Raw genomic sequence first — 27,988 nt, 5'->3', positions numbered from 1 at the left:
GCTGTCCTGTGAGTCTGCCCTGACACGTGTTCTTGCTGTAGGTGTTACTCAGGAGGAGACAACAGCTGCCCAGGAGGCTGATGCTGCTGTGACAGCTGTGACAGAGATGCCTGGTGCCACCCAGGGAGCAGGAGCTGCCAGCTTTCCCCAGGAGAACAGCGGGGAGGACACCCAGGTGCTGACAGCCCCAAGTGCCACTGAGGTGCTGGTGGCTGCTGGTGCCTCCTCCACAGTGAACCCTGTGGATGCACAAGGTAGGGTTTTGCTTCAGGGACTTATTTCCACGCAAGATGGGATGGTACATCTGAAACCAGTCTCAGTGCCTGGACACTCCAGTCTCAACACAACATCCTCATTTGACTTTTTTTTTGCTGACCTTCTGCCCTCTGCCTCTACCCCTGGGCTGCTGCTGCTTTCTACCTGTGCAGAATGTAGTTTAACAAGGTGTCAGCATTCAAAACTAGTCACTAATTGGTTTTGTCAAGCATGGAGGAAGCTGTTGGCAGCTACTCCTAGAAAATCACTTCCATGACTGGCTTCTTCCCTCCTCACTAAATATCCATCAATGAAAACCAGCACACATGAGATCTACCATGTTGGAATTTGCCAGCATATGGATTTTTTTGCTCCAAATAAGTGGAGTAGAGGTTAAAAAAATAAAAATGCCCCAAACCAAACAAGCCCCCTGTCTGTCCTTGCTAGCAAGCTGCCTTTAGCTTTAGACACTTAAACAATTTTTTATTTATTTATGGATGAAGAGTTCTCACTTCTGCAACCCAAGGCAGTCACAGGGTGCTCAGCCCAGAGGATGAAAATGTTTCATCAGGGAGCCAGTAGGAACCATTGGAGGAGGGAAAGACACCTTCCTGCTGGAGCCTGGCAAGCCCTTGGGTGTCTGCACTGATATTCACTTCCACTGAGGAGTGGTGGGTTGTTTGTTCTCAGCTTGCTGTAGCTCGTGCAGAAATGCTTTAAGCAGTCATGTTCATGTAGCTACTGCCTGCTGGTTTGCTGTCACCTTGGCAGGTACATGTTGGAGTGTGTCTGCCTGACAGGAGTGCAGCAAGGGTTCCCTCAGCACGAGACTGACTTTGAGCTGGAGTGTATTTTTGGAGTAGTGGGGACCATTGTAAGGAAAATGCTGCCGGGCAGCTTTTCTAGAGATTCTCGTGTTGCAGGGCATCAAAAGGAAAAAGCTGTGTGCATTGTATCTCTAAATTTAGGGTCTATTTGTAAAGGGGAGAAGGTTCCTCTGGCAGTTTCTACTAATTGAATTTGCTTCTGGGATTTAATTATAATTTCAACCAACTTTTATCTTTGTAATGAACTATCAGATCTGCCACTTGGCTCAGTTCTCAGCTGGTGTCTTGGTGCCCTGATCTTGCAAGGGTGTGATGATGAGTGGTCCTTAAAGCAATGGAATGAAAGCCTTTAAGGGTTCCCCCCTCATTAAGGGGAACCTCCTTTGCTGGCTGCCCTTGAGGAGAAAGCTTCATTACAGCAGTCACATCTCAAAGGAAGCAAAAGCTTAGTAACTTCCTTTGAGTTAAATTTTCATTGAGGAATTTCTTTAAGGGATTTTTAAAAAGATACTGTTGGGCTGAATGGTTTCTTTTCCCTATGTTCTGCAGATCTCACAGATGGGATCCTGGTCACTAGTGAGAAGGCTGTTCCAGCTCCTGCTGGCATGTCTTCCACCCCAGCTGGAGAGACAGAGGAGCCATCCAGCAGAACTGTGGTCCTGGTGACTCCAGCATCATCCTCCTCTGTCAGGAGAACAGCCCTTCCCTCAGTGAGGAGGATCAGCACAGCTGTCACCTACGGGCTGGACCGCCTGGAGTCTGAAGGTACCCCTGAGCCCCAGGGACAGGTGGCCTCCTGTGGGGGGCCACACCTGCCCTGACAGCCCCAGTTTGTCTGTTTGGCTCCCACCTGTGTGATGTGTGCACATCTTACTGTTCCAAATAAAGGTGTTGGATAACCTGTCCTCTCCCAGGAGGCACAGGAGGCAAGCAATGAGCAGTGTCCTGGAGGATGCCTGAAATTCTGGTGGCTGTACTGGATGGGGGTGGGTTTTTTCCTGGCTAGGGAGCAGCAGTGGTATTGCTGTTGCAGCAGGGCCTGGCTCTGCACGCCTGTAATGTTGGTGTGTGCACCCACTGCGGAGCTCTGTGCCAGGGAACACTCACCAAGGGGTGCTGAGGTAGAGCAGATCCTGCCCTGGAGCTGGTCTGCAGCTCTGATCTGCTGCTTTCTGTTCAGCTCACCCACAATTTTCCTGCAGAGGACCATTTCTTGCTCTTTTTCCAACTTCAACTCCTCCCTGCTTGCTCATCCATCCAGTTCTGTGCTCCAGTGTCTGGGCTGATACCACCTGGCAGGAATTAATCTTTCCTCCTGTTTCTGCTCCCCCTTCCTTTATCTTGACCTTCTTTTGCCTTAGTATTTTACTGCAAAGGTTGGCAGCCCTCCAGGGGTGGCATTGCCAGATGGTATTTCTCCTCTGAGTAGAGGTGGGGTGCTGTAGACAGCAGCTCATCAGCATCTTTTCTCTGCAGGAAGCAATAACTCTTCCCTCCTGTTAAGTTTAGAGGGCAGCAGAAGCTGGGGGGTCTTCCCCACTGCATGTGCCTGGCTTGCTGCTGGCTTTGAAGCCTTCCCTGAGCTCTCTGGGACTCCAACTGCAGCATTCTCCCCTTGCCAGGATGAATCTGGGATGTCTCTGGCAAGGCAAGGATGTGATGCTGATGGGAGAGTGGCAGCAGGGGAAAGGAAAGGTCGTGTGTGTAGGGAAAACCTGATCTTTCAGGCTGGGAAATGAGGTCTCTGCTTAGCAGGAGCAGTGTGATTCAGGAGGCTAGAGTGTTTTATAGCCCTCTGGGATCTCCTTTAGAAGCCTGGGTTTCTGCATGGGAAGATAAGAGGGATTTCAGTTTCAGCTGGGCATTGGTCTCTCTCCATTTAATGAGACCTTCTGCACAGGCATTAAAAAAAAAAATCTTTCTGCTCCCATACAAGACTGATGCAACTTTATTGGATTCCTGCTGCAATGTTTGCTCTGCTCTGGGCTCCTCTAAAGGCAAATGTTGGCTGTAGCTGAGCCCAGGTGTCCTCAATGATGAGGACTCAGGTGGAAATCTGGGTTTCTTGGCTCTGCAGGTGCCTGTTCTGCACAGGACATGGGGCTCTTTGTGCTGTGTGGATTTGACAACTGGCACAGGTTTTGTGGCCTAAGTCTCTTCTGCTCAGCCCAGACCTTTGTGCAGGGAGCCAGAAGGTTCCCTGGTGCTGGGGGTCATGAATCCACATCTTGTAAAATGGGACAATTGTGCAATTATCATTTGGGGAAAGGCTTTCTGCCTGGGGATGGTGCTGCCCCAGTTAAGCACAAAGGAAGGTTTTTGAGCTATAACTCTGCTTTCTTAACATCTTTTTTTCAGCTTAATGCCAGTTGGTGGGGGGGTATGACATCCTCATGGTGGAGTGGCATTTGGAAGCTTGGCTCTGAAAATTACAGTTCCTGGTGTTTACTCTCAGAGTATTTAGATGCTGCCAGGTTCAAGATGTTTGGGGGTGCTTTCCTTTAAAGCTCCATGGAGCTCCAGCCCAGGATACTCTGGTTTTTGGGGGCTGCTGTTGCAGGCACATGGTTGAGTCCCTAAGGAGGGATCTTGGCCCTTTGGGGAGAGGCTGTGCCTGGCTCACTGTTGGAAGAAGGAGCTGAGTGAGCTCTGCTGCCTTCAGTGGGGTCCTGCTGACTTGCCTGACTGAAGGCCTGGCTCATCATTAAATACAAACCCCTGCTGCTCAGCTCACTCTGTTTCTTGGGGACCATCTGTGCCAAGCTGCCTGTGGTTAATTGCATCTGTATATTCACCTGCCCGGCTCGGATGCAAAACTGTTTTAAAAATCAAATTGCACAGACAAAATGAAAATCTGTCTAGATGAGCTTATCCACCTCTCTGGTGGACTCTGGAGAGATGAGCTGGGTAACAAATATCCTCCCGCCTTGACTCTGTGGTGAGCTTGGTTCTACTTGCCCTTCCTAGTCAGAGAAATCCTATAAAGGGATTATAGGATATGGGGACAGGACACAGCAGAGGATAAGGCTTGCTTGTCTGGGGGAATTGATTATGTATTTTGTCTCTGTGCCTAGAATTTGTGTGTCTCTCCAGCAAGCTGAGCACTGCAGCTTTCCCTGTAGGGCTTCAGGGTACAAAGATACTGGTTTAACTGAGGCTCACGGAGGAGCGCTGGGTGAGCCTCCCAACACCCTTCAAAAAGTGACTCTTTGGGAAGAAACCACACTCCTTTTCCACTTGATTCCTGTGCTGTAACATCTGCCATGGAAGGTATTGGCAGAGTTGGCTGCACACCCCCAGCATTTGGCAGGTGGGGCTTTCTGAAGTGGCAGGACGAGTGCCACGCTCCTCCTTCTGCAAAATCCTTGCGGTTTTCAGCTGAAACTGCTGGATTGAGCTCACCAGACTCTGCTCCTGTTGCTGTGGGTGAGGGGGAGTCTGTATCTGGCTCTGCAGGCTCAAGAGCTGGTTCTCTTGTGTGCCACCAGCAGAGAACTGTGGTTGGGATGGAAGTGACCTCAAAGACCCCTCTCATCCCAACCCCCTTCCACTCCTCCAGAGTGCTCCAAGCCCCATCCAGCCTGGCCTGGGAACACTGTCAGGGGTCCAGGGGCAGCCACAGCTTCTCTGGGCACCCTGTGCCAGCACCTCCCCACCCTCACAGGGAACGATCTCTTCCTGCAGTCTGTTCTCCTGTGCTGCTCACACAGTTCAGGGGTCAGCAGGGCTGCTGGCTCTGGAGGGTGCTCAGAGCTTTGATTGAAGCAGGAGCTGCTCTGCCTGTTGTGTGGTGTCAGAACAGCCAATAGCTCTGGAAATGGGCAACTTAAAATCAGTTGTTGCAGAGGAGGAGGCCTTAACCAAGTAGCTCTTGAGTGTGGAGTGTTCCAAATTAATTAGGATGGCTCTCAGCTGGCAGAATTTGGAGTTTCGTGTGCATTTGCAGCCTGCTGTGAATTATTTTGTGTACCAAAGAACAGCTTAGATTGGAAAAGACCTTCAGGGTTGAGTCCAGCCTTTGACCAAACACTTGTGTCAACCAGACCACATCCAGTCTTTCCTTAAACACCTCCAGCCATGGTGACTCCACCACCTCCCTGGGCAGCCCCTTCCAATGTTCAATCACCATTTCTGTGAAGAAATTGCTCCTGAATGCATCAGAACTTGTAGCCTTTATATAAATTTATAAAAGATGCTTCAACTCCCCATTTTTCTTCTGAGCTGTGCCACAGTACAGGGAACTTTTTATTTTGGGTGTGAAGGGTATTCTTCCTGGAAATTAGGGCTCTGAAGGGGATTGCTGTTTGGACCTTGACTGTATGGATTAAGATCTGCCTCATTAAATCTCTACAACCCTGTTAAAATTTTGAATTAGGATGCGGAGGTGTAAATAAAACAGGCACTTAACCCAGCATGGTTAACTAGCCAGGTCTTATAATTCCTCACCAGCTCTTTGGATATCAACTAAATTGGCAAGGAACAGAAGACTTAAAACAAAGCACGTGCAGAATGAATTATTAAATGGTTTTGGTACACACTTTTCTCTTGCTTCTTGTTTATTGCTGCCACTGGAATGGGAACTGCTCTGTGTTGACCTCTATCTTCTTCACAGTAGGTGGTGGCTCATCCCTCATTCTCCTTTCTAGCAGAAAATGGTAAAAAAAAGTGACAATTTTTTGTATCAAACTCAGCTTTTTTTCCCCCCCCCCCCTCTCACTTCTGTAAGTGTTTGATACAGACATCCACCAGTTTTTCTGTACAACCTCAGCCAGGGCTTCACTCCACTCATGGGCAAAAATTCTGTGTCAATCTCCAATCCAACCCTGCCAAGTTGAATCCATCCTTGTTGTCCTATCATGTACTGATCCCAAATCCTTCCCCAGCTCTCTTGGACCCCCTTTAGGCACTGGAAAGTTTTCTAAGTTCTCCCTGGAGCCTTTTCTTCTCCAGGCTGAGCACCCCCAGCTCTCTGTTCTTTGTGATGTTCTGCCTCCAGCAGGTTGGGTGACATTTCTTAGCCTGACCCATGTTGGTTCCTTTCTGACCAGCCTTTGTTTGAATTTTGAACTCCATTAGATTTTTCATTTGTCCAAAAAAAAAAAAAAAAAAAAGAGCTCACTTAAATATCACTTTAATGTTGCAGCTTTCCTGTGCTTATCTCCAAGCTTGAAGGAAAACAACAGATTAAACCCCCACAGTTGCTATTATTGAAATGTAATTGGGCTGTGGTGAGTGAAAGTTTTTAATGAGTTCCTGTTTGTTTTAATCTGAGGATTAAGCAGTTTACCCTCGTGGCTCAAGGGAGGTGAATTTAGATAAGCAGGGACGTGGCACTGAGGCTCTGCAAAGACCATTTTCTGCTGGAGTCCTTTAACAGGTGGGAGAGTTGCTCATGGGGCTTTTTTGGGAGCTTTGTTCAGTAGGACCAGGGGTGCTGCAGGAAGGGGATCAAAGATTTGGGAAAAAGCAGGAGCTCAGACTAGAAATGAGCTGAGTAGACTCAATTATGCTCCTTTTGGCTCCTCTTAGTCTCCTTGCAGGACTTAAGACTTTGGTCCCCTGGAGACTGTTGCCCATAATAACAGACCTGCTCCCCAATATACATCCTCTGTGTTCAGAAAGCTGAAATCAAATGTTTTCTGAACTCTTGGCCTGTTGGTTGTTCCCTTCCCAGGTGGTGGGATTGAATTGAATGCTTGTGGAAAAAAAAACACCAACAAGCCTTTTCTTGTGAAAATGGAAAAGCACTCTGCCAGTGTTTTGTGGTTTTTTTTTTTTTTTTTTTTTTTTTTTTTTTTTTTTTTTTTTTTTGTTGGGTTTTTTTTTTTTTTGTGATTTGGGGTAAAAAAAAAGTCCTATGCCCACAGCCTTTTTCCTGGGGGAGGCATTTTGTTAAGAGATGTTGTAAACTTTTTATCTCCCTTCATCTGTCTTGCTCTGCCCTGTCCACTCACAGGTCACAGTCATTAAATCTGGACTGATTTGACTGCCCTCACTTGATAAATCACCACTTTCTTGCCTTGATCTTTATTCTGCTTGGTTCAACACCAGGGGCAGAAGAGCTGTTCTGCAGCAAACTTGTTATAGTACATGCAGTGTGTTCTGCAGCATTTTGGGTGGTTTTTTTCCCCTTTAAAATAGTCTTGTGTTGCTAAACTTGACTCTCTAGCTTGGCTCAGTGTGAGAGCAATTTTGAGGTGAGTGCTGCTGGAGATACAGTTTGCTTTTGTTTTAGGAAGAAATCCTTGAATTTGGACAAGAGAAAACAACTTTAAGTTCCACCAGAGAAGGCTTAGGTTGGATATTAGGGCAAAACTGAATCACTGGAAGGGTGGTCAAGTACTGGCATTGCTGCCCAGGCAGAGGTGGAGTCATCAGCCCTGGAGGGATTTAAGAGATTTGAGGATGTGGCACTTGGGGACATGGTCAGTGGTGGCCTTGGCAGTGCTGGGGGAATGGATGGACTTGATGATTTCAGAGCTTTTCCATAATTTGATGTGTAGGATCTGACCCAACAGCTCCATTCCTCCCACCAGCCCCTTTCCCTGTCTCTGTGCAATTGCCCAGATGCTGAAACTTCCCAAAAGATGGATTTTTCCAGAGCACAGCATTCAAACCAACCCCAAATCCTGCAAATGCCTTGGATGGCTTTGCAGTGCAGGTGACTGGGCTGAGCAGAACTCCTCCAGGGGGTTTTACCCTGATGTGTGGCAGAGTTTCTGTGCCTGGCTGTGTTGCCCCACCCTGGCACAGCACTTTCCCCAGGAGCCCTGTTTGGTCAGAGCCTGTCCACCTTCCCACCAGGTCCCTCCCTCCAGGCTGTCAGAGGCTCCTGGCAGCATTTTGGAGCTGCTGGATGGTGACATGATGACTGATCCACGTGAAGGCAACACATCAATAATAAAAGAGGTGTCCTAGAAAGGCCTTCCTGCCTTGGCAGTCAGCTGTGATCACAAAAACAGTGCACAAAGTGAACCTCAGGGGGAGAAAACACTTGGCAGAGGCTTCTTTGTGCCTCTCCCTCCTGCTCTGGCAAGAGCTGGGAGTCCTAGGCCTGCCCATCCCTAATCCTGTTATTTGCACAGCATTATTTACATATTTACATGGGGTTATTAACACACAGGGGTGACCCTGCAGCGCTGAACTCCACATCAAATCACAGCTTAAGGTGTCACAGGTTGCAGCAATCCTCTGTGGTGTCATTTAGACATCTTTATCCACTAGGAAGGGAAAGGACAGAGCCAGTGACAACTCCAGGTTTTTGCCCTGTAACTTCTTCCTTTTTGGTTTGTTTTGGGTTTTTCGTGGGTTTGTTTTTGTTTTTTGGTTGCACTTTGAATTCCATTTGTGCCTGTGAGTGAATCTGTCACCTTCCACTGAGAGCCTCTCACTGCTCAGGGCACAGCAAGATATTTCTCCTGTGTGTTCAGCCTGACAAATTATGGTTTCCTGGCTCTCCTGAGGAATGCAGGTGTTTGCAAACATTAATGGGAATACACCTAAATATAGAAACATCATTCTTCAGTGAAGGTTTCTTCAGGTGAAAACCTGGTGTAACTCCATTGCCTTCAGCAAGGTTATGAGCACAGTGGCTTCAGCTACAGCTGCTTTCAAGCCATCACACCCCCAAAAATTGAGCCAGTCTGCTGGCTGCTGGTGCTTTTCCAATTGCTTCAGATTCCACAGGTTGTGGGATCCTGCTGGCTCAGGGAAATGCCTCCCAAGGGAGGTGTGAGGTGGTCCCATTTCTCCTGCCTAAGCCAGTGAAGTCATTGTGAATGTGTAGTTCTGTGGTGAAAAGCCTCACTTTTGGAGCAAGCACCAAGGTGCTTTTGCCCCCCTGAAAAAGCAAATCCCATCCTCTGGATCTCACCTGTGTCACTAATGGATCCATTCAGAGTCTCATGGTAAAGCCCAGTGGTGGCTGTTTCTATAAATAAAGCTGGAAACCCCTCAAAACTCTGCTTAAAATGTTTTATTTTTATCTCAGACTCATTTCCTTGGGGTTCCCCTACAGCTTCCCCAGGTAACTTATGATAGGACAAGAATAAACATCCTCAAGCTGCACTAGAGGAGGTTTAGATGGGATGTTAGGAAAAAATTCTTTAATAAAAAGATGATCAGGCTGCCCAGTCCCTATTCCTGGAGAGGTTTAAAAGATGGGTGGATGTGGTTTAGTACTGGATTAACAGCTGGACTCAGAAATCTCGGAGAGCTTTTCCAACCTCTAAACCATTCCATGGCACACAAAAATAGTTCACACTGAAGCTCTGGATTACTTCTGAATCTGCTGTGCTCTGCACTTCCACTCATTCAATCTTTCCCCATAGTTTTCTTTCAATCTGCTGCTGAGGCCTTTTGAAGGCCAGAAGGTGCCAATTTAGCAGAGAAAACATGACTTTTGTAGAAGGTTTGAGCCTGAGCTTCAGCTGTGTGTGCTGCTCACTTCCATTTTCCATCTTGTGAGCCTCCCCAGCCTTCTGCACAGTCTGCCCACGGCTGCCTGTTGTGCCTGTGCTCCTAAAATCCCACACTTGTCAAATTTGTGCGCTTTTTTTATTATTTTGGAAGTGTAGTTTCCTCCTGGTGACCACCAAGTGGTGCTCTGTGCTGCACCTTGCAGCAAGGAGAGCTGTTGGCATTTCAGGATGGGGGTTCAAAAGCTGTTTGCAGATGCAGGAATGAGCCAAAGAGGAGAAAGGAATAAGCTCAGAGCCTTTTCCTCTCCCCTCCTTGCTACAAGGATCTCATTATTCACAGCTTTCTGCTGTGGCTGCCTGGTGATTGATGGAGCTTGGTGATCATCAGATGTGATAAGTAGTCTCAGCACTTTCAATTTGGGTGTTCAGCTTGGCTGCCTTCGAGGCTTTGGAGACAGGGAGATGGCTATCTGTGCCTTCAGCACTCCATCCTGGCAGGTGTGTGTAGTTTGGGTTGCTAAAAATCACAAGAAGCTTCTAAAACCCTTGTCCCAGAGTAGTTTTGGCAGAGATAAAAATCCCCTGTCTGTTCTCTCTTGGTTGGTTTTTGCACTCAGTCTGGGGAAAAGCTCTGTTCATGTTCCTCTTCTCTGGTGTTCTGGCTGTTCAGTGTCTCTGCTGTTAAGTTTTGGGATTGTTGATAGATGTGTTAAAAGTCCTACCTACATTAACTTGTCTTTGCAGCTTTCCTGTGAGCACTCTCCAGGTGCCACTCTCAGCTCCACAGTTGTGTGTTTTATACGAAAACCTGCATTTTGACAGAGGAAATTTCTGATCTCGATTCTGAATGCCAAGCACTTTATAATACAGAAACTGCCTATAAAATGCAATGGGAATTTAAAAGGGGCTAACTGCCTCCCTGTGAGCTCCATTAGGTGCTCTGTGTGCTGTCATTGTGGCAGGAATGATCTTTCCAGGTGCCACAAGCCACGCTCCAGCAGGATGATGCAGCTGAATCCCAGCAGCAGCAGCAGCTCATTTGTATGGAATACAGGAGCAGAACTGAAAAGGATTGTCTTGTCTGGTGAGCTGAGGAAAACGTGCAGTGTTTGGAAGCAAATCCTTGAATTTGCAGGGGAAGGAGGTGCCACAGGACAGCACAGTGGGTTTATAACATGCACTCATTTCTCATATTCTCATCTCTCATATGATGTTCCAATCTGTGGGGGGCATTTAATCCAGGCTGGATTGTCACCAACCAATATAAGGTACAACTATAGCAGAAATAAAGGGAAATTTGGATTAAAAAGGGTGATTTGGTTGGATTGTTAGTTTTTAATGCCTGGATGCAGGAGGATGGGCTCTCCCAGGTTGACCACACCAGGAGGGAATTTTTCTACAGGGCTGAGCAGAGCTGGTGTAAATTAGATAAAAGTGCATAAATAGATACTATGTTTCAATTCTCAGCCTTGAAAAACTAACTGTGAGAAATTCAAAGCATGTCATTGTTCCAGATATTATCTTTCCCTGGTGGGTGGCTCCATCAGTAGCTATTAAATAGCTCCAATGCAAATTGTGGCATAGGATGTCCCTGAGATTTTGGGAACTAGAACCTGGGAAAAGAAACTGTGGGAAGGCTGGCTCTATATTTGCCCTGCTCTAGACTTCCTTCAGCATCATCTGCAGGCAGTTGTGGTTGGAAATAAGAAAAAATAGGAAAAAACCTTTGGTTTGATTCAGTACAGTAGTTCCTGTGTTGCCTTTTTAGATTCCAGTGATGAAATATGGCTTAAATATTTATTTTTCCCTATTTTAACAGTACAGACAGTTTTGGAAAAAATGGGTATCTGCTGTAGGGAAGAATTCATGGAATCACAGAATGGTTTTGGTTGAAAGGGACCTTAAAGATAATCTTGTTTCAACCCTCCCTTTTCCATGGGCAGGGAGACCCTTGCACTAAATTCACAGGAATTTCCTCAAGGTCCCATTTGTCAGCTCTCCTGTGAAGTGTTGGCTCTGCTGCTTTCTCTCCAACAATTTCCAAGGCCAGGTTGGGATGGGGCTTGGAATGTTGAAAGCAGTTCCCTTTCCAGAGCTGGGAAAGACTCAATGGGAGCTAAACATAGAACCAGCTCTGTGCTGCCTCCAAGATTGGAAATCAGGGAAAGAGCTCTCACTTAAGCTGTAATTAGTTAAGCAGGGAGCTCTGTAGTTACAGATGCCCAGGTGTTGGCACACATGCACATCCTTGTTTGCATCCTGCTGCTAGGAAGGAGAAAATTACTGCATTTCCCACTAATTTGAGAGTCTGAGGCAGCATCTCCTTGTTCCCCAGGAGCTTCCAACGGTGATGAGCTCCTCCGAATGAAGCCCTGTGGGTGCCTTTCTTGTCAAAGGACAGGCACAAGTTGGTGCTTTTGGAGGAGCTCAGCCTGGTGCTCACCTAGAAGGATCTGGGAAGGATCTTCTGCCTGGTGGGATGTCTCCTGACCTTTCTTTTCTGTCTCCCTGGCCAGAGGGTGAGGAAGAGGAAGAGGAGGAAGAGGAGGAGGAGGAGGAAGAAGAAGAGGAGGAAGAGGAAGACGAGGAGGACAAAGACATAGACCTGATGGATGAAAGCATGGAGGGTGACACGGAGCTGCCAGGCTTCACACTTCCAGGAGAGACCTCCCAGGAGCCCCTGGCTGGCCTGGAAAACCCTGTGGCCCAGCTGGCTGGAGTGTCCTACCAGGTTCCTGACACCATTGAGTGGGAGCAGCAGAACCAAGGTCTGGGTAAGAGGAAAATCCCTTCTCCCTTTACCCTTCACATCTCCTGCTCTTCACTCTGCACGAGACAGTCCCTTGTACTGATGCCTTGGGAAGGCTGACCTGGAACAGAGACTGGACAGAGATGGAGAATAAAGTGGGTATTTATTGGAAGCCCTTTAGGATACACCTTGAGCAGGACAAGAGCCTGACCAGGACTACACCAAAGGTGGACCCAAAATGGTCACAAAATGCACCACTGGTCACAAAGTCTTACATTTTTATAAGTTTTGGTCCATTTGCATATTGGGGTTTAATTGTCCAATTCCAGCTTCAGGTTGTGAGGTCTCATCCTTCTTGTTCCTCCCTTCAGTCCACCCTTGTTTGTGCTGTTGGGCAGAAAGTTGTCCTTAGTCTTCAGCAGGAAAAGGATTTGTTTTATCTCCCTACTGTGTGAAGAGAGCTGACTGACACTTATGAGGCTTAGAACAGGCTCTAGACAGCACAGAATCTGCAAATATGAAAGCCAGAGCTTAAGGCAGTACCAGTCATGGGTTGGCTCTTAAGCTAAGCACAAAGCAGGTTCATTCATGAGGAAACCCAGTTCAAACTGGGATGTGTCCCAGGCAGCCTGACCTGACTTGTCATTTTGGGGAAAATATGGATACTCCAAAGCTGCTTCTTTGTTCCCAGAGCTTAGTGTTGTCTTGCTCCAAGACAATAAAAATAACTTCCAAGATGAGGTTCCTGGGGAAATTTCAGTTCCGTTTGCCCAAGGTGGGTTGGTGCAGGGATATTTGTCCTGTGAGGACAAAGGAGTTGGGTATTTGCTCATCAACCTCTTTGCTACTTCAGCAGTATTTTTTCTGAATTCCACTTCTCTGGCATTTTAAGGGGTGCATGGTGCAGCCATGGGAACCTGTGCTGGCAGTGTGAAGACAAACCTGCAAAGCCTCTGTAAAGCTTTATACAGTTTATTCCTGCTGCAGTTTATTCCACATACAGGCTCTGTGTTTAATGACTGGACTGACTTACTCCACCTAGGAGTCAGTGTTTGTATGTGTGAAGTCCATGTGATGCAAGTCTGAAGTGGTGTGGGACAAGGCAGATCTTAGAAAGGAACTTGTCCAGCTTGGAAAAAGGCTCTGGAATAATTTCCCAGCATACTAAATTCCCAAGCCAAGCCCTGTCAAACACAATGGGAACTTTTCAGGTGAATTTGTGAGAGCTGAACCACATTAGACAGAAGGTCTTTATATCTGACTGTCAGAGTTAGCTGTTCTGAGAAGCTCATCAAATTAAAAAAAAAAAACACAAAATATAAAAAACCCATTTTATATATTGTCTGTTACATTGTGTCTATTACTGTGTGGTTTCTATCACTTCCCCTGAATGTGTAATTCTGATTTAACCTGGAGGTTCTCCTCTGTGATGCTGTTTCCAGCCTGCTTTAGGGATGTTGCCTTCCTTAATTGAATCAAAGATTGTGTTTCAAGAGCTGTGTGGGAGGGTTGATTTCCAGAATCCAGTGGGAGGCTTGGCCTTTGAGGGGAGATTGAGTTTGCAGCAGGGCTGATCCCTCCCTGTCACACTGAATCCTGCTGGAATCCTGAATCCTGCTGGAAAAGCACCGTGTTGGGTGATGGTTGTGTCAGGTCTGTTCACATCTCCTGCTGTCCCACCAGGAGCTGTGTCAGGGGAATAATTTCAAGTCCTTAAGGGTTATTGTTGTCTTTGGCAAGCTGGGTGAAGAGCTGTGTGGTGCTGTTGTAGGTTTTACTGTGTTTACTGTGAAGTTTTGCGGTTAGAGAGGAGGTTATTCTGTGTCAGGCACAACTCAGCTCATGGTTTGTGCAGGTCTGGGCTGGAGTCACAGCTGCATTTCCAGCTGCTGGAGGAAGAGGCTCAGGGTAGGAGTTGCATGTCTGGTACAGCAGGCAGGTGAGAAAGCTGGTGCTTTCCTCAGAGCCTGGAAAGGGCATCTTTCCAGAAGTTGCAGACAAGGAATAAACAGAATGTGTGGTAAAAGGCAGGATTCTTCTCCCCAGTTTAGGTTTTATTGACTTCCATGCACATTGGAGGAGCCCCTGTGAAATGTGGGTTGGGGCAGCATCAGAGGGATGGCTCTGAGCACCTCAAGGAATGGGCAGGTGTGGCTTTTGGTGTTCTCTGGAAGTCACCAGATCCAGGTGGTTTGGATTGCCTTTTGTTTTTAGGCTGTTGCAGTCTGTGCAGACATCCATGAGGGAGAGGATGAGACTGTGGCTGAGCTGAGTTCATTTTTAGGAACTGGATGGGACTTTTGTGCAGTGCTGTGCTGGCAAAAACAGAGGGGACACAGTGGGATCAGCCTCTCTGCCTGTGACTCACCCCTCTGATTCCAGCAGGCAGAAGACAAAAGTGTCTTTACACTTATGTAAAGAGCCATTTATTCCTTTCCTGTCTGGATGACCTCAGTGGCTCTGTGACACTGCTCCTTCCCCCTCTGCAGTGTGCTGGTGCTCAGCAGAACTCCTGAGAGAAAGGGAAATTATTTATGTTTTAGAGGCACAAAGGAAATGGAGCTAGATGAGGAGATTGGAGATAAATGATCTTTATAAGATCCTTTCCAACCCAAGGCATTCCATGGTCCTGTGAAAACCAAGGACTTGCATGAGCTCACTCTGATAACCTAAAGCCATGGAAGGAGCTGAACCCTGGGGATGAGAGCTGATTTCCTGGGAGTGAGTGGGGAATGGGAGATGCCTCTGCAGGGCTGTGGCCCTTCCCTTCTCCAGTTTGTGCCAGGTGAGAATTTCTGCCCTGGTTCCCAGCTCTGGGTTCCTGGGCACACATCAGGCTACTCTGTGTCCATAGCTGGTCCTGGCTTTGTGCTTCTTTATTTGGGGGAACAGGAAAGGTAGAAAAAGCACACAGCTTGTGTCAGCAGGACAGTGGGCTGTAAAGAACAGAAGAAATCCCCCAAACCTGGCAGGAAGCTGGAGGAGCTGCTCCCATTGTTCTGTTGGAGCACCTGGAGAGACCAGACTCACTGTAAAAGACTTGTTAAGCTTTAGAGCTGCTGGATGGGTGCAGGGGCTATTTTTCTTTGAAACCCTTTTTTTCTAGGTGTTTTTCACCTTTGAAAATCCAGTCCTTTTAATTTGGGGACTGCTTTTTAACTGGTGACATCCCCAGAAGAGCTCTGTGTGTGTCTCTTCCTTCCCTAAATAGTGCTGAGATGTGAAGAGTTTCCCTTGTTGTGTAAATTAAGCAGAGTTTGGAAGGGGAAGTTGTTCTGCTTCTCCTGGGTTACAGCATTGGAAAGAGAGACCTGAAGGAAGGTGACAATACCCAACAGGGAACAACATCCAATCACCAAACTTTTACAGCTGGCATTTTCCATTTTTAAAATACTTAGCACTCATGTCCTCCTCCTGGGGATGCTTCTGTCCTCTAGCCTTCAGAATTTTGACATTTAATGCTAAAATCTACAGTGCAGAAGAGCCCAGAAGTGTTGGAAGAGCTGTTCTCGTGTTGGAATAGCTGTTCTCAGGTCAGTTATTATCGAGTTTGCTTGCTCAGAGGGCTGACATGCTGCAAATCCCTGGAGAACAAGGAGCTTGATCCACAAAACAGCTTGGCAGAGCAAGAGACAAGTTTGGATTTTTGTGGTGGTCAATGAGAAGGTGCTGGAGGAACAGAATCATTAAAAATGTCAGTTCTGGGCAGTCAGATGGTCCTGCATTAACTCCAGCTGAGCAAAAGCCATTTGTAAGCACCAATAAAGAGACTGACAGTTTTACAGCCCATCAACTGGCTCTCTAACCAGCGGTATGTAGACAAAGAGTAAAGCAGAAAATGAGGAAAGCTGTGCATCTATAAAATAGAATTAGACCCTCCAAAATCCATCCTGGCAGCCTGCAGCTCTGGGGAAACAAGAACATGCTTGGAATTTGAAGCTGAATATGATTTGGGATCTGGTTTGGTGTCCTGTTCAAGTGCTTTGCTTTCACAGGTTGCCAGTGAAGGACAGAGCAGCACTTTTGGATCTCTCTTCATTCTCTGTGAGGTGACTTTGGTGTCTCTGTACTTGTTTCTTGATTTGTGTGTAGGTGATGTGTGGTAGGCAAACACTAAATGCCTGGAGAGGGTCAGAGGAACACAAAGACCAAGTGTGTAGCTTGAATTTTCAGGGATTAAATAAAAACACCTGTGATTTCCCCTTGTTTCCTCTTCTGTGATGCATTACCAGGAGAACTACAGTTGGTTGAGGTGGGTTCAAACCTGGTGAAGAGTTTGTGTTCCTTTAGTTATTCCTCATGTATCTTAGGGCAGGTGGTGTCTGCTTTGCAGCTCCAAGGAGATCAAACCCCTCTGCTTCTGTTGGCTTCTTCTCCCAGTCCTCAAGAGTGTTTATCCTCCCAGTTCTGTGAGAATTCTTAATTTAACAAGAACGAGCCAAGAGGAGAATGGCCTCAGACTTCCAAGCTATTTCCTGATGCCTTAGTCTTTCATCCACACCCCAAGGTGAATAACTCCTGCTATCCACAGCAGGGAACAGCAGGAGGTCTAGGGCAATTTACTGAGCCTTTAATTTCACCACACTGGGGCATGCAGTGGTTTGCTTGGTGCATTTAAAATGTGTGGAGTTGGTGTTTTCTTCTTTCTCCATTTAAGGCCCACTTGATGTAATTTTTGTGTGTTTGTTAACGTGGTTCTGCACCTTTGTTTATCAACCTGCAGTTCCATATTACATCTGAATTTACTCTCTCTGGTGGCTTGTATGTGTGCTAGGTACTATTTTTTTATTCTCTGTTTTAACCTAAATCTATTTTTGTCCAGGTCTGCCTTTCTTTAGCTGCTCCATTGGTGTGTTCTTTGCATCTTTGTTTATTTGTGAAATACCACATTGCAGGCTTTTAGCTTGGGAGAATCACCTGAGTTTCCTGGTTCCACAGCATTTGTTTTTGATTTCCATCTGCCCATGGAGGAATTGTACACAGGGGAGTTTGGACCATCCCTGTGCATAGGATTTAGAGAATAAAAAAGAAACCCAAAACAAACAAACCAGCAATTTAGGAAGAAGTTATGAAGTGTGACAATATAATTCTCGACATGTAGTTTTCAAAATATAAACCATGTCTGTGTTTCATGTATTTTTGTGAGCAGGACATTAGTTCTTACCATAATGGAGGGTTGTATAACTCTCTCAGGTAATGACAAAGCACTTGCACAATAAACACACTTTTGGGATGTGATTTTTTTTTTAAATATATAATAGATAAAAAAATGTTTGCAGCTCTAAGCAGCTACTTACAGAGAAAATAGCTCTCGTTGTATTGCAAATCTGTGGTCACAAATTACACTGCATAAATCATATAACAGATGCCTCTGGTTAATGATGGGGAGGCAGAGGAGCAGAAGGACACTCGTGGAAGATGATGAATGTTTGAAATGTCATTTTTACAGGGAGATAGGATTAATGCTGTTATGGGCAAAAATAACCAGCATTAGAAAGGCAGGAGCTGAGACTCAGAAATTAGTAATATGTTCTTTAATTGCTGCCACAAATGGATCTATTTTAAGTACTGTTACAGCTCGTGGCATTGGAACATCGGAGTGCCTTTTAATCTTTAATGCATTTGTCTCCTTAATCACCCTGGAAAGGCTCAAATGTGTTTTAAAGGTGGTGAGCAAAACCACAGAGAGGCCCAGTGACCCCTCTGGTTTCACCAGGGAGCCTTTGGCAGAGTGGGGATTTGAAGGAGAGGAATTAAATTAGCCCTTGGACATTGCCTTTCCCTTCTGGAGGCAGGATGTGCACACCTGCATTTGTCCCTGGAATGGGAGAAAAGGATCACCCAGAGAGTCACCATCCTAACAGTCCATAGGAATCCCAGGTGGGAGAGGTGGCAGGAGCCAGGATAACCAGCAAATTTTCCTTCCCCTCCTGTTCCAAGTGCAGCAATCCTGCCCTCTGTGGCCTTGCCCCATCCATGGTATTTGTGGGGGTTTTGTGGCACCAAGCACTGGCCGTGCAAGGTCTGAGTTCCAGACAGCTGCAGACAGAAATGAGCAGTCTCAGGAACAGAGATGATTATTTTTCCTGTCTTTCTGGGTGCTCCAAATAATTTATACTGTTCCATATGTTCCTTGCTAGCTCCCCTTCCCTCTCCCAAGCAGCAGTGAAGCTCCCACCATCAATCTGTGCCTAACTCAGGTTTCCATCCCTTGTGAGGGATGTGCACTCCCTTTGGAATTGCTTCTTTTTTACCTGAGAGATTGTTCATGGTTGCATCTCCATCCTGGAGCAGACTCATATTTAATCAGGTTTGTCTTGTCAAAGGGAATTCTGCATCCTGTGTGTGAGCAGTGATGATCCTCTCTGCCAGCTCGGGGTGACATTCACTGTTATAACAACAGAGCAGCTCCCGAGAGGGGACAATTCACATCAGAGATGGCTTTTGCTCCTTGTCAGATCTAATTCCAAGGTATTTTGGAGAGTGTGTCTCTAATATTCCTTCTTTCTTCAGCCTGCTCACTCCCTGCAGGGCCCTGTGCTGGGATCTTGGTCAGTGGGACCTTCCAGGAGACACAAAACTTGGACTATTCTGAGCCCTGTGGTCCTGACCTGTCACCCTTTTGTGCTCTTCCCTTTTTCCATCCTGCACAGGACTGCTGTGCCCTTGGGAATGAGGCCAGTGTGTTTCAAAGGGAAGACAGGAACAGTGTGTCTGCCCTGTGGGCTGGGGTGAGGAGATTCCAACCATGGAACATGAACCCCTAATGGGTTGGAGCTACGTCCTTCCTCTTGGAAGCACCTCAGCCCTGACCTCAAAACAAAAATCAAGGCTAAGAGGAGGGAATAGAGATGAGGGAATGGGTTGAGTCCCCATCCCTGGAGGGATTTAAAAGCTGTGTGGATGTGGCACTTGGGGACAGGTGTTAGTGGTGGCCTTGGCAGTGCTGGGGAAATGGTTGCTCTTGATCTTTGAGAGGCTTTTCAAACCAAACACTCCTGTGATATTAGGAGTAAATCAGAAGATGGGAGAGTGTCTTGGTGACTCCCAGCTCAGCTATCAGAAACAGGAGACACAAAGCTGCTGCTCTCAATAATCAGGCTGATATTTTACCCTGACATTTTTGTTGGAGTGTATTGGGAAACAGCAGCACTAAAACATCCTTGGATACATTACTTTGAAATACCAGCCCTTCCACTAAGTTTATGCATCCTGTGTCGGAGGAAGACTAAGTCCATTTGTTACCAGCCTTTAAGTGCTGCCGCCAGGGGCTGGGAGAGGATTTAGAGACATTTTCTCAGTTTTGGCTTTGCCTTCCCTCTCCCTGCCCATGGAGAAGATGGAACCCCATCAGACAATGTATTAAAATGAAATTACTGACTACTGCAGGGAAGACTGAAGAGATCCTGTCCATCCATGGCATTTCTGCTTCTTTTCCTTCAGTTTGGAGAGAGTTGGCATGGACACATGGAGAAATTGTCTGCCAGTTTGTGGAGAAAGGGGACTTTGATCACAATGGTTGGTGTGAGAGGTCCCAGTGACTGAGGGAAAGTTTCTAATGGATTCTGGGACTGGTGGATGAATCCAAGTGTGAGGGCTGCTGCCAGCCCTGCCTGCCCTGATCCCCACTATCCTGCTAGGCAAAAATTCCCTGAAATACCTGCAAGGAGGATTCAGCAACTTCTCTGGTGGAAACATCTGTGGAAGACACCCCTGCACAGCTCAGATAGGGGAGTCTTGGGTGATTTCTGTGTGCAGAGAGCATTAGGGAAGGTGCACTAAGGGGAACCCTTCACCAAAAGGATTGTCAAGCTTTGGAACAGGCTGCCCAGGGAAATGATTGTGTCATCAGCCCTGGAAGTGTTCAAAAAACTTGTGGATATGGTTTAGTGATGGAAGTGGTGGTTGGACTTGATCTTTGACACCTTTTCCAGCGTTAATGATTCTATGAAATTCTCCCTCCTTGGCTGGCTGGGTGGCACAGAAGGGCAGCTGCAGCAGCACAGGAAGACTCCTTCTAAAAGACTTTCTGCTGCAGCTCCAGTTGCTCCTGTCAGCCCAGGAAAGCAAAGTTGGAAAACTCAGGCACATGTCTGAGCATTTCTGACCTTCCCCAGCTGTCTGCCTCTATCCATCTGTTTGACACATCCTTTAAAGTTGGGATGTGTCTACCTTGAAGCATGACTTTGCATTTGCTGCTCCAGGTGATTTATCTTGGTTGGTGGTTTTTTTTTTTTTTTTTTTTTTTTTTTTTTTTTTTTTTTTTTTTTTTTTTTTTTTTTTTTTTTTTGCCAGGATTCCAGGATAGGGTCCATTAGCCTGTGCAGAGCTCCATGCTCTGAGGGCTGGGCTGCATCTGCTGGAACCATCTGGGTTCCTGCACAGCACAGTGAGGCAGGAATCCTTCTGGGCTGTCAGCTGCCTTGGATTGCCTGTTCCTTTGTCTGTCAGCCCCGCTGGAATATAAATCAGAGTGTCTTTGCTCTCTCTTTAACCTGCAGTAATCCTTGTCCTCTCCCATCCCTGCAGTTTCAATGTACACACGTGTCACTTCTCAGTGTGCTTTGCCTCTTCTCCCACCCTTCAGTTTCTACATGTCAGAAAACTTGGCTCTATTTAGACAGAGGAGCTGCTTTTGAGCCCCTCTCTCCCTTTGGATTTTAGCAGTCACTTATCTTGATAGAAGAACACAGGCAGGGCTGTGTCTTCCCTGGGTGAGAGTTACTCATTTTTCCTTTGCTTTCCTGTCTGGGTGGCCTTTGCCATGTAAAAAGAGGCTTGTCCTTACATTGGAGGAATCACACTTATTTTCTAATAGTGATCTATACTGCAGTGCAAAAATCTGTCTGTTTTCATGGCATTCAAAAAAAAGGAGAGAGGGGAACGTGAAGGTTCATCAGCCTTGAATTGCCTCTGTCCTTCTGCGGATTTACGTCAGAGGCTGATCTTTGGGGTTAAAATGTTGCCCCCATGGCAGAGCTGGTGAGAGAAAAATGGGGGGAAAGAGCTTTTTGCAACAAGTAGCAGGGAGAGGGAGGGTAATTTATTGAGGAGGTAATTTTAAAATGTTCCTTCCTAATGAGAATGTAGATGCACTTTCTGCTTGGACAGTGCAAGCCACAAATGACTGATGCTAAACCTTTCTCCCTCCTGGTGTTCACTCAGATTAAGACCCCTTGAGAATCAAAGGAGATCCAAGTTATTTCCTGGAAGGATGCTCTCTCTCTAAATATATATATATATATGTAGAAGTTTTGCTCTTCCTGAGAGTGAGTTAGGAACATATATTGGAAATAAGCAAATTGCTCAGACTTTGTCTGACAATAAAATAATTACCTCAAACCCCCAGCAGTTGTTGTTTTGCAAAGATGCTGAGTATCAACATTAATCACAGACAGGGGTCGATATGGTGAGAATTATTGGAGGGTTTTGCATTATTTTTTTCTTTTTTTTTTCCCCTCCCTTGTTTCTGAGTAATTCTAATCACAGCCTCGTCCGAGCCTGGGCTGTAATGAAGGGTTTCAGGCAGGCTGCTCCCTGATAGCCTATCATTTATTTTAATATACCAGCAGCACCATCTGTGCTCGAGGCTTTATTAATGTGAAGTGAGGCCAAGAGGTTCTCCAGTCTGAGTCCTTTTTGAGGCTGTTTTTCCCAAATCCCCTTTTTCCCCTCTGACCACTCAGGCTGCCTTTCTCACCCAGGTGTGGGGATGGTTCTGCAGGAGTGGCTGCTCAGTCTCCTGTCTCTTGTCCCCAGGGGAGCCCTGTTGTGTTTAGCAGTGTCACATCTTGTGCTACTGTCACTGTCCCCTTAAGCTGATGTGCTGCTGCACCCCTCAAACCAGCTTAGGGATGCTCATGCCAAGGTGAACCAGAGAATGCTCCAAGGTCAGGAACACAGCCCAGTTCAGTATAAATATCCTGTCAGGAAAATAACTTCCTTGTGGGTTTTTTAATTTTCTATATCTGATGGCACTGGTTAAATACAGTCTCTTGATTTTTTGGTTTTAAGGACTGTTGGGTAGAGGGTTAAATATCATATTAGACCTGGTGAGTACCCTGAGGGAAGTAGTGTTGTCTGGTTATATCTGCTCTCCCACAGCCAGAACATGCTCCTGTGAGTTTGCAGTGCCTCCATGGTGAGTCAACCCTGCTCCAGTACAGTTGGATGGACTTTTCCAACTAAAACAATCCTGTGATTCTTTATTTGCAGGGAGTTATTTTAACTTTTGGTAGACAGGGGCAGCCAGGAGCATGTTTTGCTAAGGTGCATGTGTTAATGGAGCAGATAAAGTCAGAATCTCAGCTGATGGATGCTCTGGTGAATACTGTGGTCTCACAGCCTTGGAGCTGCAGAGGGATCTGTGATCTTCTCTAGGACCATGAATTTTGGGCTGCATCACTGGCTCCTCGGGTCTGATTTCAGCCTTTGCATTCTGACAAGCTCAGGATGCAAAGTGGTTGTTTGGCCCAGGTTTAATGTCTCAAACCATGCCAGATCATGGCTGCAGGCAGGCTCTGACAGCACCAAGCAGGCAGAAATGCCTTTGGGGCAGTGCAGGGCTTGGGCTGCAGCTCCATGACTCCTTCCAAAGGCTCTGCAGGGAATTCTGTCCCCAGGGATGTCCCTGCAGCTGCTGGGAGCTCCTGGGACAGTGCATGGGCATTGCCTGGCACAGACAGTGGGACTTGATGATCTTAGAGGTCTCTCCCAACCCCAGTGGTTCTATGAGATGCTGCAGCACCATCCCTCCAAAGCAGAGCAGGCAGCCCTGAACTGGAGTCACCTGCAGGAGGAAAAGCACATTCAGTGGTTCTAATTGACAGCAGCAGAGGTTAGTTATTGAGGTTTGGTTAGTCACTACTGTGTGGGCTTTGGAGAAGAATAGAAGGGTTTAAAGAACAGTGGGACTTTGTGGTTTTTAAAATATAATCTGAATGTGCTTCAAGCTCCTGCCAGCAGTTCCCCTGGATGTATTACATAGTGTGGGTGGGCAGCAGAGTTCCCCTGTCCTCATTTCCCTGGGATGAGCCAGGAAAGGTCTGGATTGCTCCTGAGGGTGCTGGAATCCCCTCTGATGGCTCAGGTGTTTCCCTCCTCTGCTCTTCACTGCATAGAAGTTAGGTTGGATATTATGTCCAGCCCTGGCACTGCTGCCCAGGGAAAGGGTGATGTCCCCAACCCTGGAGGGATTTAAAAGATGTGGATGTGGCACTTGGGGACATGGGCTACTGGTGGCTTTGGCAGTGCTGGGGGAATGGTTGGACTTGATGATCTTGGAGGGATTTTCCAACCTAAAAAATTCTATAGATTTAGGTATAAATCTATGGTTCTAAAAGCAGATTTCACTAACAGGATGATGAGTGTTGGACCCATCCTGTCCTGTCCCCAGCCCCGAGCAGGGATGCAGAGATGTTCCCCATCTGAGATGTTCCCCCAGTCCCTCTAAGCTTGGGATTGGTGGGTGTTAGTGCTCAGGATAAATACATGGGGGGAAATAAGGCTTATTTATGCCTGGGTGAGTAGGAAAGCTTAGATACTGTTTTTGAAATCCTGGAGAAAATCCTATGGACAGTCAAGTTCCAGGGGGAAATTCAGGCTGAGAGTTGTTTCTCACTGTTAGTCCTGTAACCACAAGAGAGTGGATTTGAATGGCAAACTGGGGAATCGTGGCAAAAAGGAGAAATTAAAGCAAAGCCTCTGTTCCAGATCCTTATGAGAGAAAGGGCAGGATGATATAGGAGGAGCACTGGCCTGGAGGGATGTGGGGGGATAATGAACACAGAGAAAAATAACAACCAGCATTTAAACTCTGGATACTCTGTGCTATTTTGCTTCTCTGTGCATCTGGAAAGGGATACAGCAGAGATGGGAAGGGAATGAGGAAGAAGGAGGATAAGCCAAAAGGATAAATTAACATTGGATAACCAGAGGATAAATGGGATCTTGTGCAAGGAATGACTGCAGAGGCCTTGTCCAGAGCCACAGAGTGCCAGGAGGATGAGCAAAGGCAGTATTGCTGTGTGTTGTCCCATCCATAAACTTCTCCTAGAAAAAAAACCCATCCATAAACATCTCTGAGAAAAATGCTCTTGGTCACTGCCAGCCTCACTAAGGCAGCCTGACCTTTGGTCTGGCCCAAACTGTCTCATCTGATTACAGCCAGTGTTGCTTTTTCATGAGAGTCCTTGAGCAGATCACTTCCCCACCCTGTCCCTGAGTGCTGGTGTTCATAGATGGGACAATTCCAATGCTCTGGGGGGAGGCTCATTCTTTTAGTTTTTTTGGGGGCAGATTCTGACTCTTCTTTGCACATTTGTAGAGCATTTATCACTCTGTGTGTGTGTGTGTGATCTCAGGTGGCCTTTCAGCTCTCACAATAATAGAAATTAATAACAAGAAATGCAGTTTCTTCCTCCTGTATTACATTTTGCTCATTAAATGTTCACTGGGACAGAAATCTGTATTGAAGCCTGCTGAAGGGGAAGGCTGTGACCCCTGGATCAGCAGTGGATTGGTGCAGGCTGGGGAGTGAGGAAGGGAAGGATGAGCTCTGTGTTTGCCTTTCTCTGGGAGCATCTGCCTTCAGAGTTGGGATGTGGGGCTCAGCTGATCCAGGACAACCATCCTTAGATTTTCTTCCTTTGGCACAAGGTTCCCCCTGCAGTCCTTAACCACATGCCAGGGACAGAAAACCTAAAAACTGCCTGGTTTTTGCAGACTGGCAGGGAGCTGTGACTCAGGAAGGGGAAGCACTTTCAGTGTCTTTCAAATTCACCAGGCTCCACATAAAACATTTTAATACTGAAATCAGAGATGTGACCTTGTCAATAATTTAACTGAGGGACCAAAGACAGGCAGCTGAGTGCAGACTTCAGTGTAAGTCTGTGTCATCCCCTTCCCTGGATGAGGACTTGGCATGTTTTCTTTTGTGGTCAGGCTACCACTGTTAGACTGAGCTAATTTCCCTCTTGCATGATCTTATCTCAGGTCTTCAAGGCAGAAAAGCTGGTGCAATAGCACAGAAAGTTGTGGATTTCCAGCAAGGCACCAGGTTTGCTCTGCTCAGCTTCCCAGAATCTTGTTTGCTCTTTCCAGATAACAAATGGAAATTTTCCTGGATGCATAAATTACCTGTGGATTCCCAAAGCTGGTTATGGGTCCAGCAGCTCACATGGAAATGTGTAGGTTGTTGCATCTTTGGTTTTGGTAGATCTGTTCATCTCTTTATATGGATTTTAAAAATGAGACTTCAGCTCCTGTATCCCTTTGGGTTCAGGTAAATGTGGACAAATGGCATTTCTCAATCTGGAGAGATTGATAAATCAGGATGTGATGAACTGGTTTGAGTCAAGAGTTCTTTGGGTCCTTCAATCAAACCTGTAACTGGGCTGGATCAGTTATTGCCCAAATCTGTCAACTGATTCACAATGTTACAGGGTAATGCCAGTAAAATGTTTTTCATGTTTAGGGCTAAATTTCAGAAGTGCTCTGCAGTTTCATTGTTTTCTGTTCCTACAAAGAATTTCAGATTTCAGGTGGCCTGTAGAGCTTTTGTTTGTGCTGTGGAAAAAGCAGCTTTTCCCCTGGGAACTCCCTGTGCAGAATATTTGCAGTTAAAAACAAAAAATTGCAGCTACTTTAGAAGACTAAGGGGAGATTTTGACAACTCCAACCTCTTTCTAATATTTGTTAGTCTTGCAGCTAAGTAAGAGCAGCTCACTTGTGAATCACAGAATCTCATCTTGTTTCAACCCTCTGCCATGGCAGGGTCACCTTCCATCAGACCAGGTTGCTCCAAGCCCCATCCAAGCTGGATTTGAACATTCCAGGAGTGGGGCAACCTCTACCAGTGCTTCACCATCCTCAGTATCAATAATTTCTTCCTGACATCTGATCTAAATATCTTCTCCTTTAAAACCACAATGCAATCAGGCCACTGCAAAAAATGAGTTTAAAAAGTGTCCTTTGCTTATCTCTTCCTTTTGGTTTTGTCAGTGACTTCTTTCTGTGTCTCTCTCTGCAGAGTTTGTCTCCCTAGAGGGCTGAGACCACTCTTGTCAAGCCAACAGAAAATTTTCTGGCCCATTTGGTGGTCTTTGGAAAGAGCAAACTCAGCACTGAGATCATAAACACTTATTGCTGCTTTGAAAGCAGATTGACCTCTGAGGCTTTATCCAGATAGTGTCGTGAAGGTTCCCTTGCAACAAATTGTTTCTTCATTATTTGAACAGATGATGGCAGCAAAATCAGGAGTTCACTCAGAGATACTCAAAATATCTTCTTAGAGCCACATCATATCACTGTCCTAATCAGAGAGTGGCTCTGGCCTGTTCAATCAGGGTAATGCCCTCTCAGGGTAAGTGAATTGGTACTGATTATCTTAATCTGCTTGGAGAAACTGCAGCTCTGATCATTTGTGAGCAGAAGGAGTGGGATGGGAGAATGGCATAGCACTGGGTGTGTGTTTGGGGCAGCAGCAAACCCCACAGGGGCTGGAGTCACACTGGAGCTCTGTGCCATGGCTGGAATAAATGGGGAGTGTGGAGAGCAGAGGATCTGAGGATAAATCAACCCTTTTGGTGCCTTGGGAAGGCTGACCTGAAACAGACTGGGCAGAGCTGGAGAATAAAGTGGGTATTTATTGAAAGGCCTTAAGGATACAACTTGGGCAGGACAAGAGCCTGACCAGGGCTGTACCCAAGGTGGACCCAAAATGGTCACAAAATGGTTTTCCCTCCATTTCCTTTGCTGGCTTTGGGTCTCCATTTGGCTGTAAATAGAATCAGGAAATCACAGAATGGTTTTGGTGGGAAGGGACTCTAAAGAGCATCAGTTCCACCCCCCTGCCATGGACAGGGGACCCCTTCCATTCTCCCAGGTTGCTCCAAGGCACATCCAGCCTGGCTTGGAACACTTCTAGGGATGGGGCAGCCACAGCTTCTCTGGGCAAAGGGCCTCACCACCTTTACAGGGAACAATTTCTTCTTAATATCTAATCTAACCCTGCTCTCTGTCCGTTCTAAGCCATTCCTCCTTGTCCTGCCCCTCCAGGCCCTTGGAAAAAGTCTCTCTCCACTTTTCCTGTCAGCTCCCTTCAGGTCCTGGAAAGCTGCAATGAGGTCACCCCAAATCCTCCTTTTTTCCAAGCTGAGCAGTCCCAGCTCTCCCAGCCTTTCCTCACAGCAGAGGGGCTCCTCTCATCATCTTGGTGTCCTCCTCTGGACCCATTTCCACAGGTCACTGTCCCTCCTGTGTCTGACACCCCAGAGCTGGATGCAGCACGTCCTGTCAGTGCTGTCAGCTTTGGATTCCCAGTCAGCAGATGAAGATGTTTGTTTATATTAGAGAATTGTTGTGAGTGCAATTAATAAAGCTGCGAAGCTGAAAAGTAGTTGAAGAGCTAAATATCATTATATAATGAGACCTCCTTCCCAGTAAATGATGTGAAAAATGATTCCTTGCGAAGAATAACAAATTGCTCTGGCTTTTTACCCTAATTGTAGATGCTTGATTCTAATTTGTTGTTTGTCATTTCCATGTAAATGAAGAGTTTTAGCTATAATTACTGCATTTATGGCAAACAAGATATTATCATTTTCCAATGCTCACCAAGCACTGGCACGTTTAGAAACAGAAGAACTGAATAATTATCCCCCTTGTGCAGCTCTAGGGAGGGGTCTGCAAGTCATAGTCTCCAGCTCTGTGCCAAGCAGGTCTTGTACAAAGGCAGC

At 46.5% G+C, this 27,988-nt stretch overlaps 1 protein-coding gene across 3 annotated transcripts in view; it reads left to right on the top strand.

Moving 5' to 3' along the window:
* Nucleotides 1–27,988, top strand: part of ARMH4 (armadillo like helical domain containing 4) — a 54,318-nt gene that overhangs the window by 8,268 nt on the left and 18,062 nt on the right. For all 3 annotated transcript variants that reach the window (XM_083863512.1, XM_083863511.1, XM_083863513.1), the window contains exons 3-5: nucleotides 42–254; nucleotides 1,632–1,847; nucleotides 12,019–12,276. In XM_083863512.1, the coding sequence (XP_083719638.1) occupies nucleotides 42–254; nucleotides 1,632–1,847; nucleotides 12,019–12,276 (687 nt within the window). The remainder of the gene's footprint in view (nucleotides 1–41; nucleotides 255–1,631; nucleotides 1,848–12,018; nucleotides 12,277–27,988) is intronic.

The sequence above is a fragment of the Zosterops lateralis genome (genome assembly GCF_965231275.1).
Source record: "Zosterops lateralis genome assembly, chromosome: 6".
Classification (NCBI taxonomy): Eukaryota; Metazoa; Chordata; class Aves; order Passeriformes; family Zosteropidae; genus Zosterops; species Zosterops lateralis.
Note: the sequence above shows the minus strand (reverse complement) of the source record. Positions and strands in the feature narration are given on the sequence as shown.